At 43.5% G+C, this 15,172-nt stretch overlaps 1 protein-coding gene across 1 annotated transcript in view; it reads right to left on the minus strand.

The window, feature by feature from the left end:
- LOC137040788 (golgin subfamily A member 6-like protein 25) overlaps window positions 1–15,172 on the minus strand; it is a 138,108-nt gene that overhangs the window by 1,184 nt on the left and 121,752 nt on the right. Inside the window, exon 2 of the mRNA XM_067416560.1 lies at window positions 64–1,330. Within this exon, the coding sequence (XP_067272661.1) occupies window positions 64–1,330 (1,267 nt within the window). The remainder of the gene's footprint in view (window positions 1–63; window positions 1,331–15,172) is intronic.

The following is a 15,172-nucleotide window of genomic DNA, read 5'->3' on the forward strand; positions in this document are numbered from 1 at the left end:
AATTCCTCTTCTCTTCTCTTTCTCTCTTTGTCATGATTTTGTCTTTCTTCCTCCATCATCAACTTCATTCTCTCTTTCTCTTGATTATGTTCATCCCTCATTTCCTGTTCTTTCTCTCTTATTCTCCCATCCTCCTCTTCTCTTCTTTGTTTTTCCTGTTGTTTCTGTCTCTCCCATTCCTCTCGATCTCTCTTCATCTCCTCTTGCATCTTTCTCTCTTGTTCTTCTCTTTCTTTAATGTCTCTTTTATATTGTTCTTCTCTCTCTCTGAATTCCTCTTCTCTTCTCTTTCTCTCTTTGTCTTGATTTTGTCTTTCTTCCTCCATCAGCTTATTTTTTTCTTGCTCTTGTTGAAGTATCTGATTATGTTCATCCCTCATTTCCTGTTCTTTCTTTCTCCTTCTCTCATCCTCCTCTTCTCTTCTTTGTTTTTCCTGTTGTTTCTGTCTCTCCCATTCCTCTCGTTCTCTCTTCATCTCCTCTTGCATCTTTCTCTCTTGTTCTTCTCTTTCTTTAATGTCTCTTTTATATCGTTCTTCTCTCTCTCTGAATTCCTCTTCTCTTCTCTTTCTCTCTTTGTCTTGATTTTGTCTTTCTTGCTCCATCATCCTCTTTTTCTCTTCTTTATGTTTGTTTATCAGTTCTTCTCTTTCTCTCTTCAGTTTCTCCACTTCATTCATCAGAATCTTCTTTTGTTGTTCTTGTATTTCTCTTTCCATCTCTCTGAACATCTTACATGAGTAGTAACTGTCTCCGTTTTCTTTCACCATGTCGTCTATCTTCTTCAGTAGATCAGACACTTGTGTTCGGTCTCCAGTCTGTTTATTATTGAACACATGGTATCTGTTTCCACACTCTTTAATCAGATTCATCAAAGGAGATCCAGGTTCCCCCAGCCACTGCTCAATGGATTTATTATCCAGATCATCTCCTCTGGTGAAGAGCACAATGGTGTATATTAAAGAGTTTTCCCCAAACGTCTCTTGGATGATCTTCACTGATTTTTCCTCTTCTTGAGTGAATCGTCCCACTGGTATCAGCAGGAGAAACACATGTGGTCCAGGCAGGGTCATGGTGATGCAGTTGGTGATTTCTCTCTTTATTTCCTCATTGGTAAATTCAGTATCAAACAGTCCTGGCGTGTCGATCACAGTCACGTGTCGGTCGTTGATTTCACATGTTTCTCTCTGACACTCTTTAGTAATCGACTTTTGAGATGATTCTGCTTTAAACACTTTTCTTCCTAAGATGGTGTTTCCTGTTGAACTCTTCCCAACTCCAGTTTTTCCCAGCAGCACAATCCTCACTTCATTTTCTCTTTTTCCTGAATCTAAAGAAAGATCAAATAAAATTTTAAAAACAGTATATTGATTGTGAAGTGAAGCTTGTCAATCAGGTCATCAGAGAATATTGTGTATAATTTAAATTTAAGCATCATGTGCTAATCTGATGATTTCTTCTGGACTCTGCATGTAATGTTATTGTTTTATCTCACAAATCTGTGTAGACTTGTGCGATCATGAAAAGTGTCTGATTTTCTGATCATTACCTTTAGACTGAAACCACGTCTCTAGTGAATGGATTTTCTTCTTCATTTCTTCAAATTTCTGGAGTTTTTCCATCTGTGCATCCCACAATGTCTCTGTGGAGAAACAAACTCCACTATTTGCCTGAACCATCTGCTCCAGTTCCTCTATCAACACGGACACGTGTGTGTTTGGGCCAATGAGAAGATGCCGTCCTCCAAAACTCTCAATGACAGACTGTAGTTCTTCATTTAGATCTGCTGTCTGATGATCTGGATTCTGGTGTATGAGGATCATAAGGTGTTTGTTGATTCTTGAGCTGAATATCTTCTGGATCTTCTCCATTTCTGCTCTGTCTTCATCAGTCAGTGGACCATCAGGAATAATGTTGATGAAAACATGAACTCCAGGATCACAGAGAGACACACAGCGGAGAGACTGACGCATCACTTCCTCCTCTGAGAGCTGAGAGTTAATCAGAGCTGGAAGCTCCACCAGAGAGATCAGACGTCCATGAAGATCCACGTCTCTCCTCACACACTCTGAGCTGAGCTCTGATCCGCTCTCGCTCTCGCTCTGGTTCAGGATCAGGTTTGATATAAAGGATTTTAATCTTCTGTTACTCCCACACAGAGCCAGATTCAGCTTCACACCCTCTGGAACTGACAAAGGAACAAACTAGTTTAATAATGAGGTTTTTAAGCATTCATAACATTTTGGAATAACTCTAGTCACAATTTAGTACTGTAATTTATTAGTTTCGCACTAGTAAAAACATTTCATGTCTTTGCTGAAAGCATACCCATCTGCCGGAAACGCGTACATGCTAGAAATAGAACTGACACCTATTTTTCACACAACACGCAAAGTGTTGGAAGTGTTTCCAGGCAAAATACAATAGGAAAAGATGTTTATATGTCATTTTGACATGAATACATTACATTTTACGCCACGCAAAAGAAACGCCAAGCTTGCAGTGTGTCTCTGGCCTAACGTGAACCCCACAACATGACAAACAATGAAATGTACATTAAATATTGTTTTGAGTATAAATGATTTTATCAGCTTCCTTGTGCTTTAGTTTAAAGGTTCTGCAAACTTGTGTGTTGGTGTGAGATACAAGAGATGTGAGAGCAGCACCACTATACAGGAAACTGGTTAAATAATGACTGAGTAGTCATTATTCAAGCAACATTTAAAAAAACAAAATTAAGTATTCTAGAGAGCTGTGTAATACGCCAATATTAACACACCAGCTTTAGTAGAGACTGTAAGACCTGAATTGGGTGTATCAGTTTTTTTGTTTTTTTGTTTAATTTAGTACCAACGGTACGTCTTAAGTCACCCATGAATTATAATCAGTTCTAGGATTCCTATCAGATTCGATATATAAAGAACGGGCCAATGGCCAGGGGGTGCGAGATTTGCATCTTGCGTTCCGCCTTGCACCGCAGGTATAAACAGAAGACGAATGCAGTGCACTGTTGGTTTTTCACTGAGGAGCCGATCTAGTGACTTGGTGCAGTGATGGTACAGCAACTCTGGCGACGGGACGGACATCTCCATTCCCTCCTTCAGAGAACGAGGGTTACCATATGTAACTGAGACTTTCCCTTTCAGCCCTTTCAACAAAAATATGTGGACATCAAAACATTCAAACTCAAACTGCGATGAACAGACAGTTTCTATATTTAGAAACATATAATTGTAACAACAACGACTAATGAGTTTAATGTCTCGGGGAATAATTAACTCAAAAGGGATTTAATATTCAATATTCATGAATTTATGAATATGATTTGCCAGTTGTTCATTACGTATTAAAATTTTCCGATAGGGAAAATTGTTTAATTAAATACAAGTAACCCTTTATGAAATTGCTTGAAATTATCCTACTAAGTTTGTCCTGCAAATTAGTTATAGACTTTTCAAATCAATTCTCAATAATGGATTACTGCTTTACGAGCGCATGAGAAACATTAACTTTACTGATCAGGATAAGTTCAATATTTCAAATGGTCATACAGTTTACTTTACTAACATAGTAGCATAAGCAGTTAGGTAACGTTTAGATCGCAAGTTTCATTGACTTTGTGTATGTGGCAGAATAACAGATTCAACTCATTAAATGTCTTTCGGAGGTTTAATAAACACAGACTAAAAATAACACTACAATTCACACAGAAAGTACATACTAAATATGCAACAAGAGAGTAGAAGTATAGATATTAACGAAAGAATACATAAAAGAGAATAATGAATAGACTGAAGTTAGAGAGAGATAAAAGAGAGAGAGAGAGAGACAAAGAGAGTGAGAGAGAGAGACAAAGAGAGTGGGGGAGGGTAAGAAACAGCTTTCCTTCAGTTCAACCAAATACGACCTTCACGGAGTTAATTTATCCCAACGGGAGAATAACACACCCTCTTTACAGCAGTAAGAAATAGAATACTTGCATTCTTTTTGGTTTCGTTTTGGCTTCTCGCTTGTGTGCATGTGTGTCTGCGTGTCCGGCGGTCCGGCGGTCCGGCGGTCCTTTCCGAGGTTGGGAGGGAAGCGGCTGTTTGCTTTAGCGATGCTTCGTGTTCTTGAAGATCGGATTGTAGAAGAGAAGATTTTTGGAAGAGATGAGGCCTGCTTGGAGGGCCTGCATTGGTGGCATGGCTTAAGTGCCAGCCCCGATGACGTGTTGGTTCAGCCAGAGAGAGAAGAGAGAGAAGAGGAAGAGAGGGAAGAGCTTGTCTTCACTGGTCTTTTAAGGTCTGGAAATAGTCCCACCCTCCAGGGTTAGACTTAACCAATGAGAGTGTTGGGATTTCCCGGCGGGAAATTCCTCAGCAGAATTTATAGCTCTTTGTTTGAAGGTTCGACTCAGTGGGTCTCTGAGTCTTCATACTATAATTAATGCAACAAACACACACTGCATTTTCTGAATAAGTGATATACATGGAAGTGTAAGTCGTGAAGTGAGCATTAATTTGATAGGAGACATGACATATATGAGGTTATCTGAACTAGTACTTTGTTAAGACAAAGACAAAAAGATGCAAAATACCATACAGAATAAACATTTTACAAGACAGTTATGTGTTTACATATAATGTCCTGGGGTGCATGTTCATTTATAGATGGTTTGTCTATAATTTGAGGCAAAAGCTCTGTGTCTCTGTGTCAAAAGCTCTGTGGCCACATTCTTTCCGGCCATAAAACACCTTATCAGATGGTTTCCAGGGTGACTGAAGAATCTCCCTCTGTTGTGTTGGGGGAAGGTATGCTAGTGAGCACAACTTTCAAAACATATTTGTTAAATGTAACTGGCGATTGTGTGTTTGATTCGCCTGAGTCGCTACATAATCCCCCCTTTCGCTAGTTGTTGTCCCTCCTATGGACAACAACGAGCGATATCAAAGATTCAGGAAGATCAGACACACCATAGCCATGTTAGGCTCCAGTTGTTTGTGTCTCCTGAAGTTATGGTCGTTCCACGGCAGATAAGGCAGACAGTAGCCCAGTTCAGGTCTCTGTGCTTGTGCAGCAGGTGTCGAGGCAGCAGGTGCCCTGACGGTGCGTCACCTGTCATCCAGAAGTCCGTTTGTGTGGTGCAGGTGTGCTGTGGGCTTTCTGCAGCCCTGGGTGGAACCATGTTCCTCGCAATGGCCAGTCAGTCCTTTAGGTCTCCTGCCTAGGAAGATGGACTGCATCTTGACACTTTTATGTCCTATGCTGACTAGGAACTTTTCAGAGGGTGCCTCGCATTGTGGCCAGGCTGGGTGCCTTCTGGTGATCCACTTTGGTTTCTCTGTTTCAAAGTTCAAAGTCATTGGGGTTTTGAGAATCCCTTCAGAGGCGGCCTTGTGTTCGTTTAAGGCCTTCTTTCTCAAATCACATGCATGACATAGTGTGGGGCTTGGCAGTATTGCCTACAAGGTGACTAACTGGTGTTGGAGGAGAAGGTTCTTGAAGCTGGTGTAAGGTTAGGCAGAGGGCTTGGGCTCCTCCCCCCCTTTGCGTTTGTGTGCAGGGCTGGAGGAGCTTGCGCTGCTGATGTGAAGTTCAGGAGAGTACGTCTTTCTTTTGAGGATTCATTTGCAGTTGGTGATCAGCAGTCCAGGTTGCTCTCTCAGTGCGATGCCCGAGGTTGGACCCGGTGTGATGATGTCTGGTGGTGGCTGGCCTCTGATTGTCTGGAGGCACAGGAGCATGATCACGGCCGCGTTTCTTAGGCATTTCCAGATCTGTTGCATGGCCTCAGTAGTGAAGTGGATGCCTCTGTCTGAGTTGATTCTCAGTGGCAATCTTGACAGGAAAAAGATGTGATTGATCAGGTGGTATGCCGTGGTCTGGGCGGTGTCGTTGGGTGCTGGTTGACACTCCACCCACTTGGTAAACTGGCACACCACTGTGAGAAAGTACTTTTTGCCTTTTGTGGACCTGGGCAGGGGTTCTACTCGGTCGATTTGTAGGTTTGACCATGGGAACGTGGTCCCTCTGTGTTGCAGTGGGGCTCTGTGGTTCGGGTTTGCTGGTTGGAACCGGCAGCGAACTAGCCCTTCTCTAACATACTCTGCTGCATCTTGATGCATCCCAGGCCCATATGCCACCTGTTTCAGTGTGTCATACGTGGTTCTGGTGCCGTGGTGTCCAGCACATGGTGTGTTGTGGGCGTACATTAGCATCACCCCCCTTTGCGACCGTGGCACTACAAGCTGTGGCGCTGTGTTGCCATCGGGTGCACACCAGAGAATGTTGTCCATAAGACGCATCATGTGTCTGGAGTTATGTAGATGCTTGTGGCTAGAGTCATCAATGAGCTCAGAGTCAGTGATAGGGTGGTTGAAGGGGTCTGAGAGGTGGTCAAGAATTGTCTTTGTTGCAGTGTCAGAGGCTTGCGTATCCGCAATATCGTTGTTGGAAATTTGCGGAGTTAGCGGTAGCAGCTGCAAGGCCGGCATTGTAGCCGGTGTCGATCGCTTGCTGTTAGTTAGCACTGCAACAATGGGGCTGGATGTGGGGTGCGGGGGTGCCCACATGTCGCCGTGTGGTGTGTTTTTACTGATTGTATTGCACAGTGGTAGACTTTTGGTTGAGTTGTCTGCCCACAGTGCAGGGATACTGTTCGTTGTGACAATGTCATTCAGCTGTAGATCATTCATGACCTGGGGGCAGAAGGCATCAGAGTCTTTGGATAGCTGAAATGTGCAAATTAGCGAATTTGAACTTGCCTTTGGGGCTGAAGCTGTGTTGTCACAGTGTGCTGCAGGGGGTCCCGTGGCCTTTGTGACCTGGCAGTCTGGCTCTGTGGGAGTTCCCGTGACCTCTGTGACTTGACAGTCTTGCTCAGACGATGTGTGTGTCTGAAGGGGCAGAGGGTCACGCACTTGAGCCCAGACTTTCAGCTGTTTGAAGTCCAGTACGGGTTCGAAGCGGTCCAGCAGGTCTTTTCCGATGAGAAACGGATAAGTGTTCATAGGGGAGATATAGACTGGGTGTATCAGCCTCATAGGTCCAATTGTCAGGTGGATGGAAGCTACGTGCTTGAGCTGGATGTCGTTTTGGCTATACGACTGCACATTTAGCTTACAAGTGTGAAGGTTAAGGGTGCGATTTTTCCTCTGTGCTTCAAATCTGAGTCTTTCAAACAGTTGGGCGGATATAAGCGTGAGGTCGGAGCCAGTGTCAACTAGGGCTTCGAGCTTAAATTCCCTTTCCATAGTGATAGTCAGATAGAGTTTTCGAGCCATCCCCTTCTCGATTAGGTTTCCCAGGAGTCTTGGTGTGGGGACCTGTATGTTGCTTGATAAGCCGTCTGGATATGTGTCAAGTGTCTCATTATGCGTGCAAACAATCAAAGCAGCGCTTTCTGGTACGCTGGGCTGTCCCATGATGCTGTCTTGATTAGAGGCTGTTGCTGTCAGCTGTAGTGAGTGTGTGCTGCTGACGTGTGGGGGTGCAACAGTTAGTACACTAGTCCGTGGTTGGGGAACAGTGTTCAGGGTGGATGATTCAGTTGCAGGAAGGGCGGGAAGGTTGATTTCAGGTATCATGTCTAGTCGTGCTGTACCTGGTCCGTCCTTCTTGTCTTCCTTGTGAGGTTTCTGTCGGAGGAGCTCTTTTAGGATCTTTATGAGCTCTGTAACTTCAGAAGCAGCTACACTTTCTTTGCCAGACGTGGGTTCAGGTCTGGGCCTACCATTGTCCCGACGAGAGTGGCCTCTTCGCTGGCTTTCTGGGCGAGGCGGGTCCCAGGATCCTTCAGAGCGATCGCTCTGGTACCGTGGACGGTCGCCATTATGACCACGCTGCCCTCTGCTGGCTTGGAGTGGTGTGGACTCTCTGTTGACGGGTCGGTAACTGTGGTTCTGTTTGGCGCCCTCTAGGGTTAGCTCTGGGTGGTGCACAGAGACAGGGCAGATGGTGGGCTGTTTTACAGTCTTTTCAGAAATGGTTTTCTGTTTGACGTAAGCTTTGTGAGCCAAGTCTCTTAACTGTTGCGTGCCCATGCTGCGCGGGCACGCCAGCACCCCCAGGTGGTAACTGATGGTAGGGTGCAGGTTTCGGAGGAAAAGAGTTTTGAAGTTGATGTCCTCCTCCATGCCTGGGTCGTTACGTGCCCCGAAGTAGGCACGTCGCAGTCTGTTATAAAAGTTCTGTGAGGTCTCACGTCGAGCTTGCTTGAGGTCCATGGCAGTGATGAACCCCTGGTCTGACTCGGGGTCGGAGTACTCACGAATTAGAGCTTGTCGTAGATGCCAGTAGTCCGCTTTGATGGCCTCTGGTTGCCGATCCAGAAAGCTGCGTACGTCACGATTAGACGTGGCCCTGAGCAGGTACAGTCTGTCCCAGTTGTTCGCGTGAGCGACAGTTTGCAAATAAAAGTCTATGTCTTTTAAGTATGCGTGGACGTCGTGTCCTCCTGCCGGGTCTGGGCTGAAGGTAGGAATATTTCTGGCCAGCTTGTCAAGGTTCTTTGAAGCTTCGTGGCTGTTGACCTTGACTTCCTGGAAGGGCGTCCTTTCCTTTGCTGCTGACGGGGATTCGTGGAGACTGGCGGGTGCTCTTTTAAACAGGGGGCTGTCATTCCCCTTCGTAGCTTCATGGCTAAAATGTGCGGAGTAACTGGTCAGGGGAAACTGTGTGTTGTGTGTTTCCCCCTTCCGGTAACGTTGCACTATATATGATTGTCTCAGTTCTCTTTGCACCATGTCAAGTTCATCTTTGAGCTCGTGTTTTTGCTGGATGAGCTCGTCGATCTCGGCTTGTGCCGACTGCAAATGTTTTGCATAGACTTTAGCTTTAATGTCTCTGTCTTTAAGTTCATCAGTGGCTCTCTCCAGGAGGGATTCGCCACGCCGAAGCTTTTCGTCGAGGTGTTTCCTGGCGTCTTTCTCTGACTGTATTCGTCGGTCGGTGTCACGACGGAGCTCCTTCAGGGTCTTTTGAAGTCTTTCTATTTCTTTTCTTTGTTCTTTGTCTGTTTCGTCGTCTTTCTCTGTGTCTAGAAGCTGATCTAGACGAAGCTGGGTGAGGGCTTGGTCTCTCCGGGCCTCCTTGGCTTGAAGCTTTAGCGTTGCTGCCTCCTGTTCCAGGTTGTCGTAGCTCCCTTCGCTTAGACGTGCCTGTGCGATGAGGACGTGGGCGAGGCTTCCGAGGATCTTGGCCACTTCCTTGTTGGAGTAGCTGTGCGTGGGGTCGTGTGTCATCAGCTGGTCTAGCTCGGTGTCCAGTTGCTCCTGGCTCGGCTGCTCCAGACTTCCTTGACTGGTGGCCGTTAGCGCTTCCAGCCATGTCGTTAGGCGGTCCCACGGGACGGCGGAACTGGGTGCACGGAACATTACTGCGGACGAAAGAAACACAGCACACACACACACACAGAGAGAGAGCCAATGCAAGCTTGTTCTAAGCTAACGAGCTATCGTACGGATAGCTGGGAATTTTGGCTAACTGATCTAGACAGTTAGATAATTAGACAATTCAGACAATTAGGTGGGCGGTAGCCCTGGTTGTCACTTGGTGAACTGCTGTTCGGTTGTCCCGGGACTATCTAATTCTCCTTGGGGTCTCTTGGTGAACTGAAAGAAACACAATCGTGATAGTCCAACAGTGAGGATAGGAAAGAGCACAGTGGAAACAAACACAAGATGAATTGGTCTGTAATGAAAGGAATGTCAGCGTGCGCGCCGGGAGTGTTAGGGAAAATTAATAGGCTTAATGCTCAAGATATACTAAAATTCGGCTTGTACTATGGGTTATCCCATTTAGCTCATCCGGGGTGAATTGAGGTCGCTTACGTGGAAGATTAAATATCAAGAGCAATTTAGAAAAAGGCAAAAGTTTCTGTCAAGTAATGATAAAACAAAAAGCACTTTTGATACCGTTTGTAATTACCAGACTGAGCTTTATTCCCAATGGGAGGGGAACAGAAAAACTTTTGCAGAGAAAAATAAAAATAAAAATAAAAATTTAATAAAAAAAATTTAATTAAAATTAAAAATTAAAATTAAAAATTAAAATAAAATTATAAATAAAATAAAATCAAATAAAAGAATTAGAAGCTCAACTTAATCCAAATTAAATTCAAAGCAAGTTTAAATGAAATTTAAATAAGCCTGTAAGGAAAATCAAATAAAAGAAAGCCAATCAAAAATCTTATCCTATAACGATTAATCTCTAAGTGGGAGTTATCCAAATAAAAGAATTAATCAGAAAGGGAGTAGTGATTTAGTGTTGCGCTGACTTAACAGGGTATAACCACACGGTGGCGTCCTTCCTTCCAATTGGACTGTGTGACTTAAACCTAATTTCACTTTGAGTTAGAGGAAGTTATGTTTCTTTTTAAACTTCAAATTCGAATAAGGGTGTTTAATCAGCGAGAAAGGAGACTTGGTTGTTGTTAGAAAAATTGTATAAATGAAACTGTGTACAACAGTAAGCAATAAACAATTTATAGGCTCAAACTTATTTTGTTAAGGCAGAATCAAATGACGGAGAGTGAAACTATCCGAATTTATCCACACGATGGCGCTATTGCGCCCGCCCTAGACTAGAGTTAGTTAGGCGGAAATGCTCACCAGATGGCTTTGTCTGGTTCTAGAGTCGCCCTCTGGCGGGTTGCAAGCGGCGTTGCAATTCTTGAGTCGCCCTCTGGCGGTTTGCAAGCGGCGTTGCAATTTCTGAGTCGCCCTCTGGCGGTTTGCAAGCGGCGTTGCAATTTCTGAGTCGCCCTCGCGTTCTGCACTTTACTGGCTTTTGCAGATCACTTACAAATGACTGGTGCTCTAGATGCACGACTAACAAAACGGGTGAACGCAGGAATTTTCCGTCTGCCTATTCACGCATTTTACATGGACTCCAATAGACATTTATCAATATGGCTGACGGTTTTCAGCATCTCTGATTCAAATGTTTTAGGTCTCAAGTCTTTGGTTAGCTAAGCCAGACTTAAACCAGGAGTTATCATTTATCTTAACGATATAATAATTATTCTGAGGCCCCTTATATTGTACAGGAGAGTCTCGTCCTGTCCCAATCTTCCGCACAGATAGAAACTTTTTGTAGTTCAGATCAAGCGGGATAACGCAACGTACGTGTCTACAGACATCATCAAAATCTCATTATTTTGATGGAACACATAATATATTGCTCGAGTCAAATGTATGTGTTTCCTACAATACATTTGTTTGGAAATCACGCGGATAAAACCTATTGCGCCTACGGCTGCAGGGGGTTTCGGAGATCACGCGGATTTTTATTAATATAATCCGGCTACTTCAACATTTCTCAGCATCTGTTTATGCTTGGGTTCGCCTTGCGCGTACCGTTCATAATTCACCAAACAACACCAAAACAAAACGAAACAAAAACGCGCGTGCAGGTTATTAATACCTCAAAAATACACAATGAATAGAATATGAATATCATTCACACATACACAAACGTTTGAAACTTGCCCGCATTCTCCACCAAATACATGTAACAACAACGACTAATGAGTTTAATGTCTCGGGGAATAATTAACTCAAAAGGGATTTAATATTCAATATTCATGAATTTATGAATATGATTTGCCAGTTGTTCATTACGTATTAAAATTTTCCGATAGGGAAAATTGTTTAATTAAATACAAGTAACCCTTTATGAAATTGCTTGAAATTATCCTACTAAGTTTGTCCTGCAAATTAGTTATAGACTTTTCAAATCAATTCTCAATAATGGATTACTGCTTTACGAGCGCATGAGAAACATTAACTTTACTGATCAGGATAAGTTCAATATTTCAAATGGTCATACAGTTTACTTTACTAACATAGTAGCATAAGCAGTTAGGTAACGTTTAGATCGCAAGTTTCATTGACTTTGTGTATGTGGCAGAATAACAGATTCAACTCATTAAATGTCTTTCGGAGGTTTAATAAACACAGACTAAAAATAACACTACAATTCACACAGAAAGTACATACTAAATATGCAACAAGAGAGTAGAAGTATAGATATTAACGAAAGAATACATAAAAGAGAATAATGAATAGACTGAAGTTAGAGAGAGATAAAAGAGAGAGAGAGAGAGACAAAGAGAGTGAGAGAGAGAGAGACAAAGAGAGTGGGGGAGGGTAAGAAACAGCTTTCCTTCAGTTCAACCAAATACGACCTTCACGGAGTTAATTTATCCCAACGGGAGAATAACACACCCTCTTTACAGCAGTAAGAAATAGAATACTTGCATTCTTTTTGGTTTCGTTTTGGCTTCTCGCTTGTGTGCATGTGTGTCTGCGTGTCCGGCGGTCCGGCGGTCCTTTCCGAGGTTGGGAGGGAAGCGGCTGTTTGCTTTAGCGATGCTTCGTGTTCTTGAAGATCGGATTGTAGAAGAGAAGATTTTTGGAAGAGATGAGGCCTGCTTGGAGGGCCTGCATTGGTGGCATGGCTTAAGTGCCAGCCCCGATGACGTGTTGGTTCAGCCAGAGAGAGAAGAGAGAGAAGAGGAAGAGAGGGAAGAGCTTGTCTTCACTGGTCTTTTAAGGTCTGGAAATAGTCCCACCCTCCAGGGTTAGACTTAACCAATGAGAGTGTTGGGATTTCCCGGCGGGAAATTCCTCAGCAGAATTTATAGCTCTTTGTTTGAAGGTTCGACTCAGTGGGTCTCTGAGTCTTCATACTATAATTAATGCAACAAACACACACTGCATTTTCTGAATAAGTGATATACATGGAAGTGTAAGTCGTGAAGTGAGCATTAATTTGATAGGAGACATGACATATATGAGGTTATCTGAACTAGTACTTTGTTAAGACAAAGACAAAAAGATGCAAAATACCATACAGAATAAACATTTTACAAGACAGTTATGTGTTTACATATAATGTCCTGGGGTGCATGTTCATTTATAGATGGTTTGTCTATAATTTGAGGCAAAAGCTCTGTGTCTCTGTGTCAAAAGCTCTGTGGCCACATTCTTTCCGGCCATAAAACACCTTATCAGATGGTTTCCAGGGTGACTGAAGAATCTCCCTCTGTTGTGTTGGGGGAAGGTATGCTAGTGAGCACAACTTTCAAAACATATTTGTTAAATGTAACTGGCGATTGTGTGTTTGATTCGCCTGAGTCGCTACATAATAATATATTCTCCTGTGTTGGCGAAGGTTTATAAATTTAATTACCTTCAAAATATGATGAAAACCATTGCATTCTCAGAAAAACGTTATAAGCGACCCAAACTCTTAGCATATTTAGAGATGGAGTTTGAAACGCTTCACTCATGTCAATGATAACTGCTCATGTGGAGCATAATATTTATGTAAATAAATATTAAACCCGCAGCCACAGTGCATATACTTATTTAGTTTGAATGGCAGTTTTTGTGCTCCACTATCGTACTTTCTTTAGCGATAGCAGTGACATAAATGAAAACCAGCAGCTGATTGGACAGATGCACAGACCCAGGTCACATAAATTCCAATCACCTGCTTTTTTATGTTTCTAATGGGTCAATGAGTGTCTTTTTTGTTTGTTTGTGCTGAAGTAAATACATAGTTATACAGGGCGGCAGAGAGGAAATGGCGGAAATCTAAAAACAGTTTACATTTACATTTTACATTTATGCATTTAGCAGACGCTTTTATCCAAAGCGACTTACAACTCAGAACAAGATCCGTCAAGAAGAGGCAACGAAGCACAGAAAGTACCCCAAATACCAAGATTTGTATACCGCTCAGATTAGCAAAAAACAGAAAAGGGAAGAAGAAAGGAGAAATAGAGGAGGAAAGAGTTTTTTTTTTATGTAAGATTAAGTGCTCGTGGATGAGATGAGTTTTTACCTGTCTTTTGAATGAAGCGAGTGATTCTGTCGTGCGTATGGAGGATGGAAGATTAGCGGAGCTAATACTCATTAGCGGAGCGAAGGCTTCTGGTGGGTGTGTAGACTCGTAGGAGTGAGTCGAAGTATGCGGGTGCTGAGCTTGTGCAAGATCCATAAGCAAGAGTCAGGGCTTTGAATTTGATCCGGGCAGCGAGTGGTAGCCAATGCAGAGATGAATAGAGGTGTGACATGAGCCCTTTTGGGCTCATTTAATACAAGACGTGCCGCAGCGTTCTGGATCATTTGCAGCGGTTTGATTGCAAAGTCAAGCCAGAAGCGCATTGCAATAGTCAAGTCTAGAAATGACCAGGGCTTGGACAAGAAGCTGTGTTGCATGCTCCGTAAGGAACGGTCTGATTTTCCGGATGTTGTGCAATGCAAACCTGCATGACCGAGCTGTCTTTGAGATGTGGTCTTTGAAGGACAGCTGGTCATCAAAGATTACTCCAAGATTTCTGACCGACCCAGAAGGAGTAATCAAAGATGAACCTAGCTGGATGGTAAAATCGTGTTGTATGGTGGGATTAGCAGGGAAAACAAGCAGCTCAGTCTTTGCTAGATTGAGCTGCAGGTGATGTTTTTTCATCCATGCTGAGATGTCCGCCAGATAGCTTGAGATTCGTGCAGCTACTGTGGGATCATCTGGTTGAAATGAGAGGTAGAGCTGTGTGTCATCAGCATAGCAATGGTATGAGAGGCCATGTGCATGTATGATGGGTCCCAATGATGTAGTGTAAATGGAGAAGAGGAGAGGTCCAAGCACTGAGCCCTGAGGAACCCCCGTGGTCAGTTGATGTGTTTTGGATACCTCTCCTCTCCAGGCAACCTTAAAAGACCTACCTGTGAGATAGGACTCAAACCAGTGGAGTGGAGTCCCTGTGATACCCAGTGATGAGAGGGTGGACAGAAGAATCTGATGATTCACAGTGTCAAAGGCAGCAGATAGATCGAGGAGGATGAGGACTGATGATTTGGATGCAGCTTTAGCCAGCCGCAGGGCTTCAGTAACTGACAATAATGCTGTCTCAGTTGAGTGGCCCATTTTGAAGCCTGACTGGTTTACGTCCAGTTGATTAGACTGTGAGAGGAAAGGTGAGATCTGGTTGAACACATCTCTTTCAAGTGTTTTCGCAATGAATGGTAGGAGAGAAACAGGTCCGTAGTTCTCTACAAGTGATGTGTCTAATGTGGGTTTTTTAAGCAGTGGGGTTACCCAAGCCTGCTTGAATGTGGTGGGGAAGATGCCGGTGCAGAGAGATGTGTTGATGACGTGTGTGAGTGCTGGTAAGAGTGTAGGG

This window comes from Pseudorasbora parva, chromosome 14 (assembly GCF_024679245.1).
Source record: "Pseudorasbora parva isolate DD20220531a chromosome 14, ASM2467924v1, whole genome shotgun sequence".
NCBI lineage: Eukaryota > Metazoa > Chordata > Actinopteri > Cypriniformes > Gobionidae > Pseudorasbora > Pseudorasbora parva.